We start from the raw sequence: 24,058 nt of genomic DNA on the forward strand, positions 1-24,058 counted from the left end.
GATGAAAGTGAGATGAAACCTGGACTCAGTTGGGTTCTTCCTCTTTGTTAACCTGTTAATATGGTAGAGTTGGGAGGCTGGAGAGGGTTCTGGACAAACACATAGGACTGGTGGAGTAGGCACAGAGTATTAGTTTTATTTCTAAGTCATGCGTAAAACTGGATGATCCTCCATTTTATTTTGATGCTGTTTCCATTAGAGTGAAGGCTTAATAAGATTTAACCACAAATTATTTGTAGAATAAATCCGCTGCCATGGAGGCAAATTACAGTTACTTACGGTTTGGGGCTGGATGCAGTACACTAGGTGCTCCACAAATGGCGGTGTTGCCCGTGGTTTCCTGCGATCAGAGTAGGCGGCTTTTTATTGGGATAACTCTTCTGAATGTGGTGTGTCACCATTACCTCAGGTCAGCCCAGCAGTGAAACAAACAGTAAAACTGCTTTGTTCGAATGTCATGACACTGAGAATGTCCTGGGTGTTTTTCATTCCTGTCACTGTATCATTAGATGAAATGCAAAGGATTTTGTGTTAGAAAAGTTCTAAGCCATCAAAAATATAAAATCTAAACAGAAAAATCGGTAGTGCTAGAGTCTTTGAATAGCTATTAAAACCAACCCATAAGCTGCCATTAGATCTTGTAAATGAAGCTTCAACATAAAGCTGCACGCTGTGTTCTTGGATGTAGACAAAGCAAGGCAGCCATTCCCCCCGCCCCTGCTCATATCCTGAAAACAAAGCTTTAGTTTTTAGTTTTTTTCCTTTCATTTTTCAGATATGAGTTGCGTGTTGGAAACACACCAGTAAAATACTAACCCCTAATATTTCTTTTGTTTGGTGGTTTTGTTTTTCCCATCTAGTATTTCTTTAAAGTTTTTTGTTGTTGTTTATTATTTTCTGGTAAAAATAAATAACTTATTGGAAAAATCCACATGTACCCATTAACACAACATGTTACATTTACTTCTAGGGTATTTAGGACTCCCTTGAAAGCAGCTCAGGGAATGAGCTTGAGAACCTTCATCCAAACACAGCATTTAATTATACAGTGAGCCATTTGATTTCTGTTTCTGTTGAAGCATTCTGTTAAATGAAACCAAATAGCTTCTTCCTGAGCTTTGAGTGAGTACAGGCTTCTGATACACTTTTTAAACTCAAGTTTGTTTATATGATTTGCTTCTCTTTGTGGCATGAAACTCTACCCTATGCCAGAAAGCATATGTCGATAATAGAATATTTTCTTTTTTATTTGTAATTCTGTAAGTAATAAAAGAATACATTCTCCTTTCTAAGAAAAATTAAAGCATTATAGATAGAGCCACACTATCAGAGACCAGAAATTTTTACTTACAGAACTAACGTTCACACACAGCTACTGTAAGTTGATCTTGTATTTTTTACCTGAATCTAGACATGAACATATTTTTCTGTCTGATTCATCTTATTAATAATAAGGGTAACTTATTATTGTAAAACACATTAAAGTTTGTAGAGTGCTTTTGACTGTATAACAGTATTTATTTTTCATTTGAAGAAGTTGAAGTAGGTTAAATAAGAGAGCTCAGAATTGAACCTAGTCTGGTAAGAAGTCCTATGCTGTTTCCGCCACAGTGTCATGTCTCAGTAGATCTTCTAATCTTCAGAAGTCAGTTGGAAAGAATGGACGTTTGAAGTCCTGTTTAAAGCCTTTCTTGGACACTATTTTCTGGGAGAAAATCTAGACTTGAGGCAAGGTTTTTTTTTTGCATGTAGGTAATTTATTTTGAGAAGTGATTTGGGAAACAAGAGTGGGAGACTGCAAAAAGTGAAAAGGAAAAAAGGAAGAACCAATAAAATTAAGTATTACTAACTTTGTCACTGCTGTGGACAAAGAGGTTCCTATTGGGTAGAATTTAAAGGGTGAGAGGTGCAGGGCACAAGTGGTGTCCAACTGACCAGGAGGTTAACTCAGCGAAGATCTGTCTGCCTCTACTTCACCATAGAGGATGATATCCTTGAGTTCTATACAGGGAAGACTGAACTCTCACCTACCATGGAACTAATTTCAAAGCCTAATTGTTAGAAACTGTGTAACTAACCATTAATTTTTGGAATTTCCTAATGTTTTATGAATCAGTTTTAGTAGTTTCTCTCTTTCTAGGAGTTTGTCCATTTCAACTAGGTTATTTAAGTTGTTAACAGGCTGTAGTTCTTGGTGTTCCTCTATAACCTTTTTATTTCTGTAAAATTGGTGTAATGTCTTCTGTTTTATTCTTTTGAGTCATCTCTCTTTTCTTGATTAGGTGAAGCTTTGTCAATTTCATTGAGCTTTTCAATGAGTCACCTTGGTTTTCTCTATTTTTCTCTTTTCTATTTCATTTATTTCCACACTCATCTGTATTATTTCTTTTCTTCTGCTTGCTTTAGGTTTAGTTTGCTCTTTTCTTCCTACGTTCTTTAAGTAAAGATAAAAGGTTATGTTACTGACATGATTTTTTTCCTTCCCTCTTAATAAAGGTATTTACAGCTATAAACTTCCCTCTGAGCAGTACTTTAGCTGCATCTTATAAGTTCTGGTTTTCATAAATGTTATGATTTCATTTTCATTTATCTCAAAAGTATTTCCTAATATCCTTTGTGATTTCTTTGACCCATTGGTAGTTTAGGAGTGTGTTATTAATTTCCACATATTTGTGAATTTCACAAATTAACTTATTGTTGCCATTTCCTAATTTCATTCTGTTGTGATTGGAGAACATACTTTGCATTATTTCAGTCCTTTTAAATATATTCAGACTTGTCTTATTGCATAACATATGGTCTGTCCTAGAGAATGTTCCATGTGTACTTGAGAAGAATGTATGTTGTTCTGTTGTTGAGTGGAGTGTTCTATAAATGTCTGGTAGGTTTGCTTGATTTGTAATATTGTTCAGGTCTTCTGTTTCTTACTGATATTCTTCCTAGTTATTCTATTCATTATTAAAAGTGGTATACTGAAGTCTCTGAACAATCATTGTTGATTTGTCTATTTCTCAATTTTGTTAGTTTTTGCTTCGTATATTTTATAACTCCCATCCTAATGCTTTAAGGAGAAATTCAAATAATAATAATTTTATATACTTTTTACATTACATTGTTCAAAATTAATTTGTTGTGAAAAAATATGGGGTGTGGATAAGAGGATGTATACTCATGAATACTCCAACTATGAGCTTACAGCAACAGTAGTGAAATATCAGTCACTGGTAGGAAGATTCAAAGTGCTATTTCAAGATGCTCATCATCGCTAATTATCACAGATCAAAACTATTCTACAGTGAGGTACCACCTCACATTGTCAGAATGGCCATCACTGAAAAGTCAGCAAATAACAAATGCTGGAGAGGGTGTGGGGAAAAGGGAGCCTTCCTACACTGTTGGTAGGAATGGAAGTTGGTACAGCTGCGGTGGAAAACAGTATGGAGGTTCCTCAGAAAACTAAAAATAGAGTTGCCATAGGATCCATCAGTCCAACTTCTGGGCATGTATCTGGAAAAAAATAATTTAAAAGGTATATACACCCTGTATTCATAGCAGCTCTATTTGCAATAGCCAAGACATGGAAACAACCTAAATGCCAAGCAACAGATGAATGGATACAGAAGACGGGGCACATACATATGATGGAATTCTACTTAGCCATAAAAAGAATGAAATGATGCCATTTGCAGCAGTGTGCATGCAACTAGAGATTATCACACTGCGTGAAGTAAGTCAGAAAGAGAAAGACATACGCCATATGACACCACGTATCTGTGAGGTCTAGAATATGACACAAGTGAACTTGCAGTGAAACAAAGAGTCTCGCAGACAGAGAACAGGCGCGTGCTTGCCAAGGAGGTGGGGGAGGCGCTGAGTTAGGAGTTGGGATTACCAGATGCAAACTATTATGCATAGAATGGACAAGAAGCAAGGTCCTACTCTATAGCACAGGGAACTACATTCAGTATCTTATAAAAAAATCATAATAGAAAGGAAAAAAGTTTTTTCAAAGAATTTTTTTCCCTTAAAATATCAACTACTTTTTTTTGTAGAAGTTGAAAAATCTATCTTAAACTCTCATGGAATCTCAAAGAATCCAGAATAACCTACACAGTCTTGAAAAAGAATAAAGTTAGAGCTCTCAGTCTTCCAAATTTACTATAATGCTGCAGTAATTAAAACAGTGGTGCTCTTGGCATAAAAACAGACATATAAAGAATAGAATAGAGGGCCCAGAAATAAACCTTTGTATATACGGTCAAATGATTTTAGAAAAAGGTGCCAAGACCATCCAATGGGGAAAAGATAGTCTTGGTGTTAGGAAAACTGGAGGTCACATGCAAAAGAATGAAGTTGGATCCCTACATTATATCATATACAAAAATTACCTCAAAATGATTCAAAGACCTAAATATAAGGGCTAACACTATAAGACTCTTGGAAGAAGACATAGGGCAAAAGCTTCATGGCATTAGATATGGCAACGATTTGTTGGATGTGACACCAGAAGTACAAAAGTAAAAAGTAAAAGTAACAAAAATAAAAATAGATAAATTTGACTCTACCAAAAAAAACTTTTTGTGCATCAAAAGACTCTATCAGTAGAATAAAAAGGCAGTTCATGGAGTGGGAAAAAATATGTGCAAAAACATACATCTGACAAGGAGTTAATTATCCAGAATATATAAAACACTCCTAAATTCAACCACGTGAAAACAAAACTTAATAAAAAAGAGCAAGGGACTTGAGTAGACACTTCTCCATATATTGGCTTATATGCCAGTAAGCTCATGAAAAGATGCCTATCATCACCAATCATTAGGAAAATGCAAATCAAAAGTACAGTGACATACTGCTTTATACTTGTTAGGATCTAGGCTATTGTTTTAAGACAAACAAACGGAAAATAACAAGTATTAATGAGGATGTGGAAAAATTGGAACCCTGTGCATTGCTGTAAGAATGCAAAATGGTGGAACTGTTATAGTATGGTAGGCCCTCAAAATATTAAAAATAGAATTACTGTATGAACCAACAGTCCCACATCTGGATATATACCCAGATAAAAGCAAGAACTTTGTACACCCATGTTTATAGCAGCATTATTCTTAATAGCCAAAAGGTGGATACAGCTCAAGTGATATATACATAATGTATAATAGAGTGGTGAAAGTGAAACTCGCTCAGTCATGTCCGGTTCTTTGCAACCCCGTGGACTATACAGTCCTTGGAATTCTCTAGGCCAGAAAACTGGAGTGAGTAGCCTTTCCCTTCTCCAGGGGATCTTCCCAACTCAGGGACCCAACCCAGGTCTCCCACATTGCAGGTGGATTCTTTACCAGCTGAACCGCAAGAGGATATACAATAGAGTATTCTTCAGCCTTAAAAAGGAAGGAAATTCCAACATGTGCTCCAACCTGGATGAGCCTTGATGACGTTATGCTAAGTGAAAAAAGCCAGTCACAAAAGAGTAAACACTGATGCCACTTATATGATTCTGCTTATATGAGGTACTGTATATAAGTAATCAAGTTCATAGAGATAGAAAGTAAGATGATGGTTGACAGGAATTGAGAGGAGGCAGGGAATGGGGAGTTGTTTTTCAATGTGTACAGAGTTCTGGAGATGGATGGCAGTGATGTTTGTGTATTAGTTTGAATGTACTCAATGCTAGTGAGCTGCACATTTAAGAATGGTAAAAATAAATAAATAAATAATACTAGCTCACTTAAAAAAAAATTTTTTTTTTCAAAGTAACCATCATGTACTTACAGACCTCATCAGAATTGAAGTGTTGTTTTATGTATTAGCCATCTTGTGAGTTTGTACTAATTTTTCCCATTGCGCAGAGAAATGCCCAACTTTATACACATTATTTAAATGCTAACCAGAGTTTTAAGGAACATCTTGTGAGAACAAATGTAATACTGGTTAAATTCCATGAGGAGGTTGGATGAGAACTAAGAAAATTTGAAATTAGAGCTTGAAATCTCCATTTAGATGTAGAGTTGACATGTCAGATTTGAGGGGTCCTAAACTGAACTTCTGTCCCACTCCCCAAAACAAAAAGAAAACAAAACCTTCTCCAGCTCATTAAATAGAAATAGAATATTCTTGTAGTTGCTCAGGCTAAATGTTTGACTTCCCCTATCCTCTCTTTGTCTTGCATCCCATTTCTGTTTTGTCAGAAAAATAGATCTGCAACCTGACCGACCGCTTCTCACCTCCCCTCCTTTGCTCTCCCTGGTTTGAGCTACCACCTCTCACTTTGACTGCTGTAACCTCCCAGATGAGTCTCCCTCCTTACATTCATTGGCTCCCTATAGTATATTCTCAAAAACACCCAGAGTGGCCCTGTACATAGATCATGTTATTCTTTTGCTCAGAATCCTCCAGTAGTTTCCTGAAAGGAAAGTGAAAGTGAAGTCGCTCAGTCGTGTCCGACTCTTCGCGACCCCATGGACTGCATGCCTACCAGGCTCCTCCATCCATGGGACTTTCCAGGCAAGAGTACTGGAGTGGGGTGCCATTGCCTTCTCCACCAGTAGTTTCCTATCTCAGAGTAAAAGCCAAAGTCCTTACTCAGATACCATAAGGCCTTATGACCACATTTCCTTATTCTTCCCTTTAGCTTTGCTTCACTGCTGTTCTTACCAGAGTTCCTGGACAAGCCAGGTGGGCCCCTGCCTTGGGGTCTGAGCACTCGTTGATTTTTCTATCTGGGATGCTTTTCCCTCAGGTATACTTGTAGTTCACTCTCTACCTTCTCAGAGAGGTCTTCTCTATCTCACTCGACATTGTACCCCTTCCATTGTTCTCTCCTACTTTGCTTTAGTTTTATCCATGGCACCCATTGCTTTATCATTTGTACAATTTAGTTACCTTGTTTATTGTCTGGCCTTCCTCATTAGAAGATAAATGTTACAAGAGGGACAGGGCTTTTGCTTTGGTCGCTGCTGGGGCCCCGCACCTAGACCAGTGTCTGGCATAGAGTAGGTGCGCAGTAGCTATTGAATGAGCAGTCTTGTTGAATGTGGGTTTGTTTTTATTTTTAAAGATGAAGGAAAGAAATGTGGTTCTACAGAAGGAGTCTGTTTTAAATTGACAGTGTTATATCTGCTAAGATGAAAGGGTAGAGGCTGGGAGGAGGCTCTAATGGGCTCACACTGGAGCAGAGAGGTGAGCTCTGGGGGAGGAGTGACGCAGAACCCCTCTGGCAGTGGAGGAGGGGATTTCTGCGTCATTCTAAAGCATATCAAGACTTTGGCCCATAGATCCCTTGTTACATTTCTGTAGCATTTAAGAGATGTGGCAGGGAATAAAGACTTGTGCTATGAACTTCCTGTGCTATTGAGAAAATTATAAACTTCTAGACCATAATAGCTGTTTAATGTTGAAGAGGAGTGGGCCACCTTGCTATTTTGTGTTTAAACAGATTACCTGGCTTAAATTTTTGTATATGGTGAAGTTTCATAAAGTTTTGATTATGTTTCCTTCTTTTTTTTTTTTCACCAGCATTTTTCTCTGAGTAGGTGGTTCTTTCTGTTTGTTTCAGGATTCACATAGGCAGTGTTAAGAGCAGGGTCAGATGTAATTGCAGTGATTTTTGACAGGTTATTGGTACATGTCTTTCAGGAAATAAGTCCCTTTAGTGGTTTGTTTACATTTGAGAAAGCTGTGTAAAGAGCAGGCCTAGATCTACCACCTGCTAACTTTGGTCTCCTAGGCATTGTTTGCCCTTTTCAAGCCCAAAGTTCTTCCTGTATAACAGGAGAACTAGTAATAAAAGAATTGTTTGTATTAGGGGACAGAAAATACTTTCAGTGCTTGGTAACCTGTGAACTCCGGGAGTTGGTGATGGACAGGGAGGCCTGGCGTGCTGCAATTCATGGGGTCGCAAAGAGTCGGACACGACTGAGTGACTGAACTGAACTGAACCTGTTTGAGGGGTTAATAAATGTAAAATGATTAATTAGAGGTTTAATAAATGTAATAATGATTAACATCCACATAGTTCTTACAAGTGCAACCTAGTAAATAGTGCTGCCGATAAATCATTCTCTGTTAGGTCATCAGCCCCCTTTCCTATCTAAATGTGTGTATTTTTTATTGGATGTAACTAGAGCACATTCCGGAGAAGGCAATGGCACCCCACTCCAGTACTCTTGCCTGGAAAATCCCATGGATGGAGGAGCCTGGTAGGCGGCAGTCCATGGGGTCGCTGGGAGTCGGATACGACTGAGCAACTTCACTTCCACTTTTCACTGTCATGCATTGGAGAAGGAAATGGCAACCCACTCCACTCCAGTGTTCTTGCCTGGAGAATCCCAGGGATGGGGGAGCCTGGTGGCTGCCGTCTATGGGGTCGCACAGAGGCGGACACGACTGAAGCGACTTAGCAGCAGCAGCAGAGCACATTCGGTGTCCTTTGTCTTTGGAGATTCTGTGTTTCCAGAGGACAAAACTGAAGGTGAAACTTTGAAAAGACTCCAGGCAAACTAAAGGAAGAGCCTTTGTTTTGTTTCTTGTGAGGAAATTAATTTAGGACTTTGTCACTGCCAAAATCTGGGACAGTTGATCCTCCAGTGGAGATTACAGCTATTTGAAATGAGCTGAGAAGATGCAAAGCTGTGTAGATTATAAATTAAAGTATTAACATTAGACTTCTTAGTGATCTTCATTGAAGAGTTACGCTTTCTGATTAATAAGAGTATATTTGATTGTTGGTTTTTCTGATAAAGAGCTAATCTGCTGTTGCAGCTGTCATAGGTGTTGGTGCTGAGCAGCAGAGGTGCAGAATGCTCTCGTGCACACGGCAGCCCTTTGACTAGAGATTAGCATGTGCCTTGTAATTCGTGTTCTTTGGGATAAACGTTGCTTATTCTTCTCCCCATTTTTCTTTGTAATGTGGATTTAAACCATCTTATGGATTTTTTTTTAAATTGAGGTATAATTGACATAAGACACTGTTCGTTTCAGGTGTACAACATAATGAGTTGGAATTTGTGTAGGTTGTGAAATGATGACCACAAAAGACTCGGTTAGTATCTGTCACCACCCTTAGTTACAGAAATTTTTTTTCCTTTGTGATGAGAACTTTTCACTCTTCGCCCTCTCAGGGGTTTAATTCTCAGTATCTGTATCAATCTCTAGTCAAGAGTCAGAAACCGCACAGTAGTTGGAATGGGGAATTAATTACTTCGGGGTAAAGAGAACTTGAAAGCAGATGCCCCACCTACCCCAGGCCAGGGACTCGTATCTGTTAGGAACCGGGCTGTAGCAGAAGAGGAGCAGCAGAGGAGCTAGCGGAGCTTCCTCTGTATCTCAGCCGCACCCCCTTGCCTGCGTTCCTACCTCAGCTCCACCTCCGGTCAGGTGAGCAGCAGCATTAGATTCTCACAGGAGCGCAAACCCTACTGTGAACTGCACATGTCTCCTTCTGAGACTCTAATGCCTGATGAGCTGAGGTGGAGCTGAGGCGGTGATGCTCACACTGGAGAGCCCCTGCAAATACAGATTGTCATTAGCAGAGAAATTTGCACAGAGCCCATAGTAAATCAGTTGCTTGCAGACTCACATCAAAATCGTATCAGTGAGTGACAAGTTATGGTGAGTTATATAATTAATACATGTCACAATGTAATAATAATAGAAATAAAGTGCACAATAAATGTAATTCACTTGAATCATTCTGAACCCTCCACCCCACCCCCGGTCTGTGGAAACATTGTCTCCCACAAAACCTGGTGCCAGAAAGTTGGCAGCTGCTATTCTAAAGGATACGGAAATGGCAGTTATAGGGGAGCAGTTAACTACCCTAGACTGAAGCAGAGTATATAGTAAAGAAAAATTTGGAAGAATGCCCTCCTGCTCCAAAGCCAGTTTCTTTTCTTGGATGTCTTCACTGGGTGTTTGCTGAGGAAATGTAGACCAAGGTTGGCAAACAGGAAGCTGTATGTGGATGTGCTGCTGAATCTGTGGAAGTCAGCTTGGGGCACTGGCAGAACTTGCCTGAGAAGATGCTCACGAGCATGCCCGTTAAAACACGTTCGGATGAGTGCCACTGGATGTTCTGCACACCAGCAGAGCATCACAGGAGCGAGGAGATGGAGAAGCACACTGGAAGCAGGAGAAGCCTCTTCCTCATCACTCTCTACTAACTTTAACATCATGCCAACTGGCAAAGGAGAAACATTTACAGGGTCCGGCTCCATTCACAAGCAGGGCAGTGAATGGAGACTGAGTGAACTGAGAGGGAATACATTGACACCTGGCACAATCTACCCGTTTGACTACTTAGTACTCACGTGTACTTGTCTACGTATATTTGAGCTTTCATATACCAACACAACAACTTTTAAGTTTGTGTTTAACAAGATATAGCTATCTCTCATATGCTGGACGTGCATCCTTTCCCCAAGTGAGATGCTCAGAACCTATAGTCATGCTATGCATGCAATCCTCAAATCCCAGTGGCAGTGGGTAATATTCTTTTGTCAAGAGGCTGATTGTAAAGATAACCTTTGACAAATCATAATGATGGAAAGAAGAAGAAAAGGAAATTATTGGAATATACAAACAGAATATAACAAAGAGAAAATATACAAAGCCATCACAGTTCTTATTTTTGTAATTAGTCACAAGACCAGAATTGTATCTCTGAGTTCTTTGTTCAGCTACCCATTTTATGGTTCCCTTGCCCTCAGCCAGAACCTCAGCCGGTAGAAATTCTTTTCTTGGTGAAATGATCTAGAATTTCAAGTTGTCATTTCTTCAGTAGTATGGCCTTTTTTTGATAAATTGTCCTAGTTTTCCATGGACCTTTATTATTGACATGGAAGTATTAAGAGGTGCCTCACAGACTCCACTGGGTTCCATACCTGATCTTCCTTGTTTTTATTGCATTGCAGCAACCCAATTTACCCCTGATAATGAGGCTCAATCCTCCCAGCAAGTACAGTAGCCCTTTTTCCTGCCCATTGGTTCACTGGAGTAAGGAGTCCCAAATGGCCATGTAGGAGTCTCATTTTCTAGTTCAATTAAACTGTTGTGTATGATGGTAGGTATATTTCCTCCTTGGGGACTAAGACCTTCAAATTAGCAGAACTCTAATCTGTCAGGACTTGAAGTGAAAATTCGATGAGTCAGTTATTGGACACAATAGTGTTTTCCCCTTGATTCTCAAATCCACATATTATGGCTGTTGTGGAGACAGCACTCTATAAGGTTCTCTGATTCAAAGCATTACCCCCCTTCTTTTAGGGTGTTGTTTCCCAGTTGAAACTACAACTGAGTAAGTGATTATTCCATCTTTTAATTGGGCCAGCCATCCTGGGTGATGCGCTGTGATAATGCCAGTTAATACTCTGGGCTTGAGCCTTTTTTTTTTTTCCTCCCACTTTGCTGTGAAATGACTGTTGATTGGAAGCAGTGCTGTATGAAATGTTACGATGCTGGATCAGGCATTTCATGAGCACTGGCAGAAGCAAGGTAGGAAGAGAAGGCAAATCTATATCCAGAATACATGTCTAGTCCACTGAAAACAAATTTCTGCCTCTCCTTAATTGCTCCCACAGTCTCCCCATGATGTTCAAGTGTGGTGTAATCAACTGAGTCTCCCTGGGAATGGTACCCTATGGGAGGCTGAGTTTGAGTCTGTGCTGTTGACAAGTTGGACACACTTGGCAATAACTTTAGTCCGGTCAACTTGATTTAGGGGAAGCCCGTGTTGTTGATCCCATACATAGCTTCTCTCCCTTCAACAATGGTCACTTTTTCGTGGATCCATTGAGGAAGCACTCTGGTGCCTGAGGCAAGAGGCTGGCTGATGTCTGTAGTCATTTTGTCAGCCTGGTTATTAAGGCCTTCCTTTACAATAAATGGGCTTTCCTGGTGACTCAGATGGTAAAGAATCCACCTGCAATGCAGAGTGCCAGATTCCATCCCTGCATCGGGAAGTTCCCCTGGAGAAGGGTATGGCTACCCACTCCAGTTTTCTTGCCTGGAGAATTGCATGGACAGATAAGCCTGGTGGGCTACAGTCCATGGGGTCACAAAGAGTCTGACACAATTGAGCAACTAACGCTTTGACTTTTTTCTCTTTACAGTGGATACCCTTTAAATGATTAGTGATGTGGGGTACAGTAGTATAATCAGTATAAACCATGTCTCACTCCATGGACAGTGATAGCCAGATGCTCTGCTCAAAGGTCCACCCACTTGGAGGATTTTCTCTCACCATTGTCCTTCAGGGTTACCTGTAAGTGGGGCTTGAGTGCTGTGTCTGTCTGTGCAGATTCATGTATAAACCAGATTGGAGTTTTTTCTTCCCTAACGGAGCAAGCTTTTAGAGCCACTTCTAGCTGCATAAGTTAACAAAGACCAAATATAGAATTATATTCTACCCTCCTTGGTCAAATGTCCTTAGAAACTATTTCTACACCCAGTCCCCAAGTTTCTGCCAATATATTATTATCAGAGTCTTTTTTTTTTTTTTTTTGCTGTGCAGGCTGTTTCCTTCAGGATTCATAAGGTATATCTGTTATCCTAGACCTGGCTTGGCATTTATCTATAAAGGACCAGATATAAGGCTTTGCAGGCCATATGGTCTCTGACAGCAGATAACTCAGCTCTGCTGCTGTAGCACCAAAGTAGCCCTACTACTACTACTACTAAGTCACTTCAGTCGTGTCCGACTCTGTGCGACCCCATAGACGGCAGCCCACCAGGCTCCCCCGTCCCTGGGATTCTCCAAGCAAGAACACTGGAGTGGGTTGCCATTTCCTACTCCAATGCATGAAAGTGAAAAGTGAAAGTGAAGTCGCTCAGTCGTGTCCGACTCCTAGCGACCCCATGGACTGCAGCCCACCGGGCTCCTCAGTCCATGGGATTTTCCAGGCAAGAGTACTAGATAGTATGTAAACAAATGAGTGTGTCTGTGCCCGTTTATTAATTGGTCACTGAAATGTGAACTTCTCAGAATTTTCTTTCCTGTTTTAATTTTTTAAACCATTGAAAAATGAGGTTTGGGTGATAATGTGTCAGTATAGGTTCATTGATTATAACAAATGTACCTAGATGGTGAGTATTTGGATGTGAGGGGAGCCTTCTGGTGGTGATACAGGAATATTTGGGAAGTCTATATACTTTCTATTCAGTTTTGCTGTGAACCTAAAACTAGTCTAAAGTTTTAGGTTGTGGGCTGTTACAAAAAATAGATGGCTGAGCAAATTTTGCCCATGCAGTGTAGTCCCCAACACTGCCCTGGAGCGTGCTGAGATTTGACCCTGGTTATGGGCCCAGGGTGAGAGAGTGGCTGTGGTAGGCCACAAGGAGAATGAGCATCCTCTTCCAGAGCATCTGCCCCAGGTGACATTTTCTCAGGGATTTAGTCAGTATCTTCAGGCTCCTAAGGACAAGCTCCTTCGTTCACGAGGCCCACAGTGACCTGGGGCCTCATGATTATACATTTCAGTTACGGACCTGTGGCTACAGGAAATAAGAGATTCTCTGGGGCTGTGATATAAACTCTGATTTTCAAGCTAACTCTCAGCGCTTGAGAGACCTGAGTTGGTCCTTTTCTTTCTTTGAGCACTCAGCATATTCAGTAGGCTCTGTCCGTACTACAGTTACTGCAGTCATCGCCCTCACCTAACATTCAAGTGCAGTAGTTGCCTGGGCTCCCCAGGTGCTTGCTTTCGTTTACACTTCAGCACAATCCACATTTGACAGCTCCACTAACTGTGTTGCCACGTGTGCCGTGGATTAATAGTATCCTGTTTCCCATTGGTAAGGTGCTTGTTAGCATTGCACTGAAACCCAAAGGCCTGACGAACCAGTCAACATCCCATGTTTGTAAGTCTGTCTTACAGAGTCACCCTACTTTTGGTACCAGTTTTGTGTTAAGGTCCAGTCAGCAAATAGAAACAGTAATTTGAACAAGAGAAAGTTAATATAAACAATAACTAAGTAATACTGGGCTTCCCTGGTGGCTCAGTGGTAAAGAACCCACCTGCCAATGAAGGAGACAAGAGTTCCATCCCTGGTCCAGGAAGATCCCCTGGAGAAGGAAATGGCAACCCGCTCCAGTCTTCTTGCCTGGATAATTCCATGGACAGAGGAGCCTGGCAGGCTACAGTTCATGGGGTCACAAAGAGTCAGACGTGATTGAGCAGACACACATAAAAACTAATAATAACATATTACCCACTAAAGGATAAAGAGAACCCTGAGGAATAAACGAATAGCAGATATGGGAACTGAGGCAGGCGAAATAAGAAAAGGGTACATTTGAAAGAGGGCCCACCCCAGGCTGAGATTCAGACCTCTTGAAGTCTACTGGAGGGTGGGAAAGTTTCTGAGATGCCACAGACTGAGGGGTACCAACAAAACTCTCCATGAAACTCAGTAGGACTTGACTGGGGTGACAGCAGAAGTAAAGAAAGGTCACCTGTTTGGTGCCACTGAAACTTGTGGAAGTGAGTACCGCTCAGTGTCTCACTCACCCGAAGAGCAAGAACGAAAGAAAACACCTTGGAGCCTGGCACATACTGTAGATGCTTAAATAGATGTTGAATGAATAAATGAGTACAGCCCAAGGTAGCATCAAATTGTTGGTATCTTTGTTATGTTTGATTCATTCAACTTAGTTAAAGAAAAACCACGATTTGACCTGGTCCAACCAACTGAAATTGATACATATGAAATCATCCCCTTCTCCTCCTGCCTTGGTTGTGTTAAAGGATACCTTCATTTGGTCTACGGAAAATCACCCTCCTTGGGCACCAGTGGATCCTTCTGAAGATTTGGTGTGTTTGCACTGTTAACACCCCCCTTGTTTAGAAGACTGGGCCACAGTTGGGACCAGAGGGCACAAACGACTTAAGTTTTCATTCCATTTGTTTCAGAGCAGAGAGGAAGCAACCAAATCAAGTGCCTGCGGTGATAACCCTTTTATCAGCATTAGTGACGAAGAAGCAGAGGCCTGTTGGGTTTTGGAGGATTTCTGGCAGGTTATTTGGGCTTACCTCCCTTGCTGTATGGTAGTTAGGGAGAGTTGGAAAGAAATGTGCCTCTGGTTGTGTGTGGAGAGAAAGAAGAGATGGAAACCTGACTCTGCAACTAGCTTGGAGCCTCTCTTTGCTGCCTCAGGGGGAAGATCTCACTACCTGTCACCTCCATGTCAGGAGGAAGAGGGGGAACAGAAATCATGGGAAGCCAAACCCTTCCACCACCCCACACTGCTGACACACTTCTTCTCAGAATGTGAAGAAGTCCGTCAGAATCTGAGGGAACAGGAAGAGAGTAAATGGTTTGGACGTTAATTCCTTTGTGCTTCGTGTGTGTGGTAGTGTTCCAAATCATATTCTGTAATGAGAATGTTAAATATCCATGAGTAATTTGCCCTACTTGGGACAGTGGGTTTTCATTCTCAGTTTAGATCTGGAATGTCAATTATCCAAATGTCAATTTATCCTGGAATAAATCGGCAGAATGAACAGAAGTCGTGAAATATGGACTGTGGACCTGAATGCAATTTAACGTTCACATGGGATTTCTACTGCAGTTGAATTTTGATTATGGCTACTCATAAAGTGTTTTCTGGCTTTAAACCAAAATAATTTAAATACTTCTATTTATATAAAACTGTTCATCAGAACATGAAAATATAAATGGGGCTTATTATGAGTTATTGATATTTTGAGGAGATATTTGAATTCTTACTTGTGTCTGAAGAAAGAACCTAATTTTTCTTTCTCCCTATTCTTGTGGCTCAGCTGGTAAAGAATCTGCCTGCAGTGTGGGAGACCTGGGTTCAATCCCTCGGTTGGGAAGATTCCCTGGAGAGGGGAATGGCTACCCACTCCAGAATTCCAGGGACTGTATAGGCCATGGGGTTAAAAAGAGTTGGACGTGACTGAGTGACTTTCACTTTCACTTTCACTTAGGGTAGCTGCCCATCTGGTCACAGATGAACGACAGTCATGGTTTATGATGTCTGTTGCCCTGACACAATTATTAATTGTACTTTTTTTTACCCTTAAGTAGTCCTAACCAGGACTAAGTCTTTGGATAGGCTGATTTAGTTTAACATAGATTTGTATTGTTTAATACCCCTGAACGTTTAGAAAAAGTAAATTGTATACTGATTATATTTTAATATTCAGCAAAAAAAAAATGTGAATGAAATTAAATAGAACAAAGGTGTTGTGAAAAGTAGAATCTTTAATTTTCAGGTTGTATCTTTAAGAAAAGCCCACCAGAATTATCAGTATTTTGTATGTCCATAAAGGAGACAGAGCCAAAGAATTGATGCTGGAGAAGACTCTTGAGAGTCCCTTGGACTTCGAGGGGATCAAACCAGTCAATCCTAAAGGAAATCAACCCTGAATTAGAAGGACCGATGCCGAAGCTGAAGCTCCAGTACTTTGGCCACCTGATGCGAAAAGCTGACAGAGATTGAAGGCAAAAGGAGAAGGGGCAGCAGAAGAAGAGATGGTTAGATAGTATCACTGACTCAATGGACATGAATCTGAACAAACTCCAGGAGGTAGTGAAGGTCAGGGAAGCCTGGTGCGCTGCAGTCCATCGGGTTGCAAGGAGTTGAACACGACTTAGTGACTGAACAACCACAATGTCCAGATTAATTCTTCCCCCTCCAAATTGCAGTCATTTCTTCTTTCAACAGCCGTTTATTGGGCACTATCTAGGTGTCAGACACAGCATTTGTGTCTGGGAATACCAAATAGAAAGATGCAGTCCTTGCTCTCAGGTGGCCCATCATAGAGCCATCGAACCATTGAGCAATATCATGTATCACATGTCTGTGTGTGTGCACAGTCTTCCACACGAACACTGAGGAAAGAAGTCCCTGTGGAGTGGTACATGCATCTATTTCCTAGAGGAGTGAACCTGAGAGGATGAGTAAGCCTGGAGCAGGCAGACAGCAGTGGGGAGCAAAGTAAAGTGTTACAGATGGATAGAGCAGGTCATGTGAAACAGTAGGATGTGGGTAAGGAATAGTGTGGTTAGCTGGGAATGATGCTGAAACATTATTTAAGGCTGGCTTGTGTAGAATCTTGTGTGACTAATTTCAGTAATCTGTGAGTTTTGGAAAAACACTGAAGAGTTTTATATGTTTTATGCTAGGAAGACGAACGTCAGACTAGAGGCAGAGACTCTAGTTGGTTGCTCAACTTTTCAAACAGATGGGCAATCTGATTTCATCTGTCCTGTACTTAACTCCCTCCACTTAACCCTAGATATTTTTTTGAAGCAAATTCCAGACATAAAGATTAATATGTGGATAGGATAATATGATGTCTTGGATTTGCTTAAAAAATATATGATTCTTTTTAAAAACATACTTATCCATTCACACACACACAATCAGTCAGTTCAGTCACTCAGTTGTGTCCAACTCTTTGTGACCACATGGACTGCAGCATGCCAGGCCTCCCTGTCCATCGCCAACTCCCGGAGTTTACTCAAACTCATGTCCATTGAGTTGCTGATGCCATCCAACCATCTCATCCTCTGTTATCCCCTTTTCCTACCACCTTCAATCTTTTCCAGCATCAGCATCTTTTCAAATGAGTTAGCTGTTTGCATCAGGTTGGCCAAGGTATTGGAGTTTCAGTTTCAGCATCAGTCCTTCCAATGACTGTTCAGCACTGATTTCCTTTAGGATGGACTGGTTGGATCTCCTTGTTGTCCAAGGGACTGTCAAGAGTCTTCTCCAACACCACAGTTCAAAAGCATCAATTCTTCAGTGCTCAGCCTTCTTTATGGCCCAACTTTCACATCCATATATGACTACTGGAAAAGCCATAGCTTTGACTAGACGGACCTTTGTTGGCAAAGTAATGTCTCTGCTTTTTCATATGCTCTCTAGTTGGTCATAACTTTTCTTCCAAGGAGCAAGCGTCTTTTAATTTCATGGCTGCAGTCACCATCTGCAGTGATTTTGGAGCCTCCCAAAATAAAGTCTGTCAGTGTTTTCATTGCTTCCCCATCTATTTGCCATGAAGTCATGGGACCAGATGCCATGATCTTAGTTTTTTGAATGTTGAGTTTTAAACAGAACAGACTGGTTCCAGATTGGGAAAGGAGTACGTCAAGGCTGTCTATTGTCACCCTGCTTATTTAACTTATATGCAGAGTACATCATGAGAAACGCTGGGCTGGAAGAAGCACAAGCTGGAATCAAGATTGCTGAGAGAAATATCAATAATTTCAAATATGCAGGTGACACCACCCTTACAGCAGAAAGTGAAGAAGAACTAAAGAGCCTCTTGATGAAAGTGAAAGAGGAGAGTGAAAAAGTTGGCTTAAAGCTCAACACACACGCATTCACACCCCATTTCGTAATGTCAGATGTCCAGTTAGTATTCAGTTCACCAATATTTCCCAAATTTTCTCATTTGTTTTTTACTGTTGGCTTGTTCAAAGTAGAATCTAAATTCCTTTTAATCCATAATTCTATAGGAAATATTCTTTAATACAGTTTGAATTTTGCTTGTGTTTTAAAGATGGTAGAGATTTATTGTGCTTATAACAGGAGGAGAGAAGAGATAAGAGACCAAGTCTAGGAGGTTGGAGCAGTAGATGATACAGGGAAAGACGATGAATGGGGTACTTGAACGAATGCTGTCCTTGGAAAGGAGAATGATGTGCATTTCTTATATTCTCTAGTTTGACAGGTTTTTTTTTTTTTTTTTTTCCAAATTAAAAAAAAAAGTGAAGGTGGAGGATCATACCTCTCTCACAAATAGGAAGGAAAGAAGTAATGATGGACTCGTGTAGATAAGTTTGGAATAGAGGCAAGGTCAGTGGAAGAATACTGTTTTCTATAAAGTAAGAGTTTGTATGAGATGGAGGATGCTGGCGAGGAGAGTACAGAAACAACCTTTTAGAGAATGAAAAAGGATCTCGTGTAGAAACATTTTTATAGGAATGGTGTACATTCAGGATGGTAGTAAATCGAGTGTCATGGCAAGTAAAAGGAACAGCTGAAAACACTGTAGTGTTTATAGCTCAACTGTTGCTAACTTAGGGTGTATTGTGGCCTTATGGTGGCAGCCTTCACCTGTGCCCGTTCTGGGAGGGGCACAGATTGAAGCAAAATGAGCATACTGTGTTTTTTGTTTCTGTTTTTTTGTTAGTAAATTTCTAAGACAAGCATGCTGGCAAACCAAAAAGAATCTGTTAACTCAAAGTCAATCTCTCTTTCTTCTTGAGACCTTCAGTGCTTTGGTGTTTTCAAATAGTATTAGAACTCTAGAAGTCTTTTAAAAACATCTCCAACAATTTAGGGGTGGCCATATATCATTCAAATCAGGAAGGTTAATGAAGTCTTTGCCTGTTTAGTGCAGAGTAGAAGGACATCCTAATATAGTTGGATATGAGCATTTAAAGCTATTTTATTATAAAAAAGTGGAATTGGTGGAAAATCTGAGAAGAGTTTTCTTCTGTCACTTGTTTCTATTTTTAGAAAATAGAACTAGAAGTACTTCAGTTTTTATTTTGAAATAATTACAGATATACAATGAAAGAATAGAACAAATAAAACAAAGAACTTTCATATGTTTTTCCAGGTTCACCAATCAGTAACATTTTGCCACAATTGCTTTATCATTCTATAATCAATATATGTATGAATATACACATTATTTCCCTAGCCAATTTTGTTTTATCTTTGTGATAATAATCTAAGACATTCTCATATGTGTTACTTAAAGTGTCAACAGCCATTGAAAATATATATTCCTAGATTTCCCCCATCTTATCTATGAAACCCTCTTGCCAGCATTAATTTTCTTAATTTTCCATGTACTTTAAACATCATCATAGAGTTTAGTGCTTAATGAGATAATGAGATAGTTTATTATATGTATTCCCATTCCTCAGATGGTTAAATTTCTATCACAAAAATGTGGTGAAGCCTGAACTTAGTCTTGGACTTCTTGACTCGGGAGAGAAGAGGAGGGGTGTTGGGGGAGGGGGCTAGAAGGATGATAGTAAATATGAGCCTACAGTGTAGTACATAGAAGCGTAGGGTGTAGACTAACAGACTTTTGTAAGGGAAGGGAGCTTAGATACCAGGTATTGGTACAATGCTTTGATGGTACAGGTGAAAATATTGAAGTTTGAAGGAATTAAATGAGTTAACTCTTTGGATCGAGCTAGATTAGTACCTTAGTCTTCTGCCCCAGTCCATGCTCTTTTTGGCTTCTGTATCTTTTTTACTTGACTCTCCAGATAAATAGCAGAATTCTCCAGAGGGAGAATATGTCTAAATACTCTTAAGGCATCAGCTCTCAAGCTTTTTGGCAACAAGACCAGTTTTCACGTTTAAAAATTGGGAAACTTTTGAGGATGTTCTCTTGTGGTGATGGCATACATAGTCAAGGTTTATCAAATTATACACTTTAAATATGTGGAGCTTATTGTATGTTTGGTGTACCTCAGTAAAGCTATTTACAAAATTATTAAGGACCCAAAGAACTTTTTTTTATATAATGGGTTTTATCTATCAATATTTATAAATTAGATATTAAAATGAAGACTTTAGAAACATTTTTTTAAAACAGCAACAATAAATATGACTTATTTATATTAATTATAATTTATATTAAAATATATGATATATTAACATTAATATGTTACCTGCCCAAGGTACCCTGCCCAAGGTTAACATTTTTAATGAGTATACTTAAAAAAAAAAAAAAATGTTGAGTAAGAAGGCTGGTGGTGTATCTAAATTTCTGGTGAACTGTCTGGTTTAATAAAAGACAGCTACAATTCAGTATGTCACAATATGTTGTTTGAGTTGAACTATAAGAAGGAAATCCATTTCACATATATATATGTAAGTTAAGATAAAGGGTATTTTGATAGTTTTTTCCTCAGGTAACTAGATATTTTTCTTTGATTTGACATCATAATTGGAGAAGTGGTCGTTTCTTAAAGGTTACTTGCATTGTGGAATCTGAAACCATATCAATGAACTTTTTTTAATTAAGATCTATTGGTCCGTGTTGCACTTTGAATGGCTCTTATCTGATACAGTTATTCTGGCTTTGATATATAGAGATACAGATATTACTAGATTAATTGACACTTTAAATATCTAGCCATTTGCCTTTTCTGTAAAATGCTTCCAATTTCATAGAAATAGAAACTGGCCTTTTTTTCCCCCATTCTACGTTTATAGGAGAACCAAAGTATCTAGGGTTTTTTCCATTGTATTAAGTAAATTACTTTTTATTTTAAATTTAATATTTCATTCTTTGTCTGAAATAGACTAAGTAGATTGCAATTATGCTTTAAAAACACACACACACACACACACACACACACACACACACACAGTTATTCTGAAGGCTGTTGTTCCTGCAAGGGAGTTTTCCTGCTTATACTTCGGAGTTATAAAAAGGAAATCTAGGTCAGTAACACTGAATGAAAATGTGGGAGAGAGCCTGTGTCAAAAATGCTCATTAATAACACTGTTGGCCAGAGGCTATTCTGAACATTGCTTCCAGGCTGGGCTGCGTCACCAGCACAGAGGGGAGATTACCAGAGGTGTTTATTCTTCTACAGAATATGTGAGCAAAATGTCCCCACTTCACTGATTAACAACTGCTTTATTTCTCAAAGGGTAAGAAATTTAAGCAGAATCATAGCCTTTTAAAGTTTATTTTAGAAATGATAGACTGTCGCTTAAATGCTTCTTGGGTTTCTTGTGCTTTTCATATTAAATATAAATCGTTTTCCAAGAAGGTTGATATATATGAATTTGTTAAATCATCCAGTCTAGAATAATGACCCTTGTGGTAATTTTGATAGCATCTTGTTTTTTGAGCACAATTCTGTGCCATGCACTGAGCTAAACATTATGAAGAAATAAAGTGATAAAAGCATACTTTTTACTTTTTAAAGAACACATATTAATGATTTGGGGAAATAAGATTAACACATGTTAAATAATGGATTTTTACATGATGAACATAGAATACTTAAAAGGTTTCAGTTCAGTTGAGTCGCTCAGTCGTGTCTGACTCTTTGCGACTCCATGAATCGCAGCACGCCAGGCCTCCCTGTCCATCACCAACTCCCGGAGGTCACTCAGACTCATGTCCATGGAGTCGGTGATGCCATTCAGCCATCTCATCCTCTGTCATCCCCTTCTCCTCCTGCCCCCAACCCTTCCCAGCATCAGAGTCCTTTCCAATGAGTCAACTCTTCGCATGAGGTGGCCAAAATACTGGAGTTTCAGCTTCAACGTCAGTCCTTCCAGTGAACACCCAGGACTGATCTCCTTTAGGATGGACTGGTTGGATCTCCTTGCAGTCCAAGGGATTCTCAAGAGTCTTCTCCAACACCACAGTTCAAAAGCATCAATTCTTTGGCGCTCAGCCTTCTTCACAGTCCAACTCTCACATCCATACATGACCACAGGAAAAACCATAGCCTTGACTAGACGGAGCTTTGTTGGCAAAGTAATGTCTCTGCTTTTTAATATGCTATCTAGGTTTAAGTTGTTTTTATTTTTTTTTTTTAAATAAAAGCTAATAAAAAAAATACGTGGTTAAGGGCTAAATTGTTTGCTAGGAACAACAACAAATGTTGAAAGAGCTTAGTAAAGGAAAATGAGCATTAAAATCTGAAGAGAGGCTCTGTGGAAGCTCTGACCTGGGTCCTGGCCTTGGGATATTGGTACAAGAGGGAACATTTCAGACAGGTAGATCACGTGAGCAAAGGCGCAGGGGCAAGAAGCACGGGCTTGAGGGGACTAACCCGCTTTCCTGTTGGAGTCAAGGGAAATAAGCCTGGCAGGAGTTCATTTCAGTGGATGAGGAACAGTATTAGTTAGCACCCAACACTTTGATTCTTATTCTGTGGGAAGCATTTGTTGTGTTAAAACCCTAAGCAGATTGACTTTATTAACTTTGAAATAAGAGATGGTGAGTGTACCTTCTCTAAGTAGGCCATAATTCAAAGATTGAAATGCTAATACTTTCCTGTGTAGTGTAAAATTATTGATAAAATGACAAGTATCCTTAGAGGTCATTACTGAGACGGGGAGAAATAAAAAGGCTGTCCTGTGTTTGCATGGTTAGCTTTCAGTAGAGCAGAGTCTAGCGCTTAATCTATACTAATACCCAACCCTTTGCTTGCTTGTTTACTCTGTCTCCCTCCCTTTATCCCTCCTTCTGTCCCTCCTGTGGTTTAACCTTTGCAGATTTACTAGAATATTTACTAATAGAAAAGTGGGGGAAAGAAAAACTATTCTCGAAGACAGCCAAAGAGCCAAGTTTTGAGGCTGTTGCTTACAATCTGTTGAGTCAGTTACAAATGGAGTCCTATCATCAACCTCAGGGCATCAGAAAAATCTTGTTTTCTCTTTATCATCTTCTGGTTGATTTCTCCTTAATAATTCAGAATGGGGCCATGCTATTACATTTGTGTTTTTGTTATTTGAGAACTAAGCTAAATAATTCTATAAAATCTTACGTATGTCTACATGAAAACCTGTACTTGAATGTTCATAGTAGTTTTATTTACAAAAGACAGAAATAGAAACAATCAAATGTCAACAGTGGTACCTTATAACTTTGGTTTCCTGTTTCTGTTTGAAGGGTTTCCATCTGAATTCCTTGAAGAGAAGATGGCCTACCAGGGATATCAGAACAGCCAGAACTGGCCAGAAAATACAAACTTTTGCTTTGAACCTGAGCACATGGTAAATCCTATCCAGACTGGTAAGTACAAGACTTGCTTGTGACTGCTGAATATAATAACTTAAATATGAAAAGCCTCCAGCCACCACTCAGATAAAACATTTCAGCCTAAATATTGCTCGTAAAGCACAACCCGGGTATAATGGTTTCCTCTGGACATTTAGTTGACCTTTCTCCTCTCTATTTATCCCTTCCTCTGAGGCAAGTGCCCCTTTGTTCTCTCCCCTTCAAAACCTGTTTTGACTAAATTAACTGAAATTCATCTTCATTGAGGACTAAATGATCAGTTGTACCCTAGAACTTTAATTCTTCTGTAG

General features: G+C 39.6%; 1 protein-coding gene across 10 annotated transcripts in view; it reads left to right on the top strand.

Moving 5' to 3' along the window:
- Positions 1-24,058, top strand: part of MAP4 (microtubule associated protein 4) — a 150,889-nt gene that overhangs the window by 80,630 nt on the left and 46,201 nt on the right. For all 10 annotated transcript variants that reach the window (XM_070359056.1, XM_070359058.1, XM_070359059.1 and 7 more), the window contains exon 4: positions 23,640-23,762. In XM_070359056.1, the coding sequence (XP_070215157.1) occupies positions 23,640-23,762 (123 nt within the window). The remainder of the gene's footprint in view (positions 1-23,639; positions 23,763-24,058) is intronic.

This window comes from Bos mutus, chromosome 22, assembly GCF_027580195.1.
Source record: "Bos mutus isolate GX-2022 chromosome 22, NWIPB_WYAK_1.1, whole genome shotgun sequence".
In the NCBI taxonomy this organism is placed as follows: Eukaryota; Metazoa; Chordata; class Mammalia; order Artiodactyla; family Bovidae; genus Bos; species Bos mutus.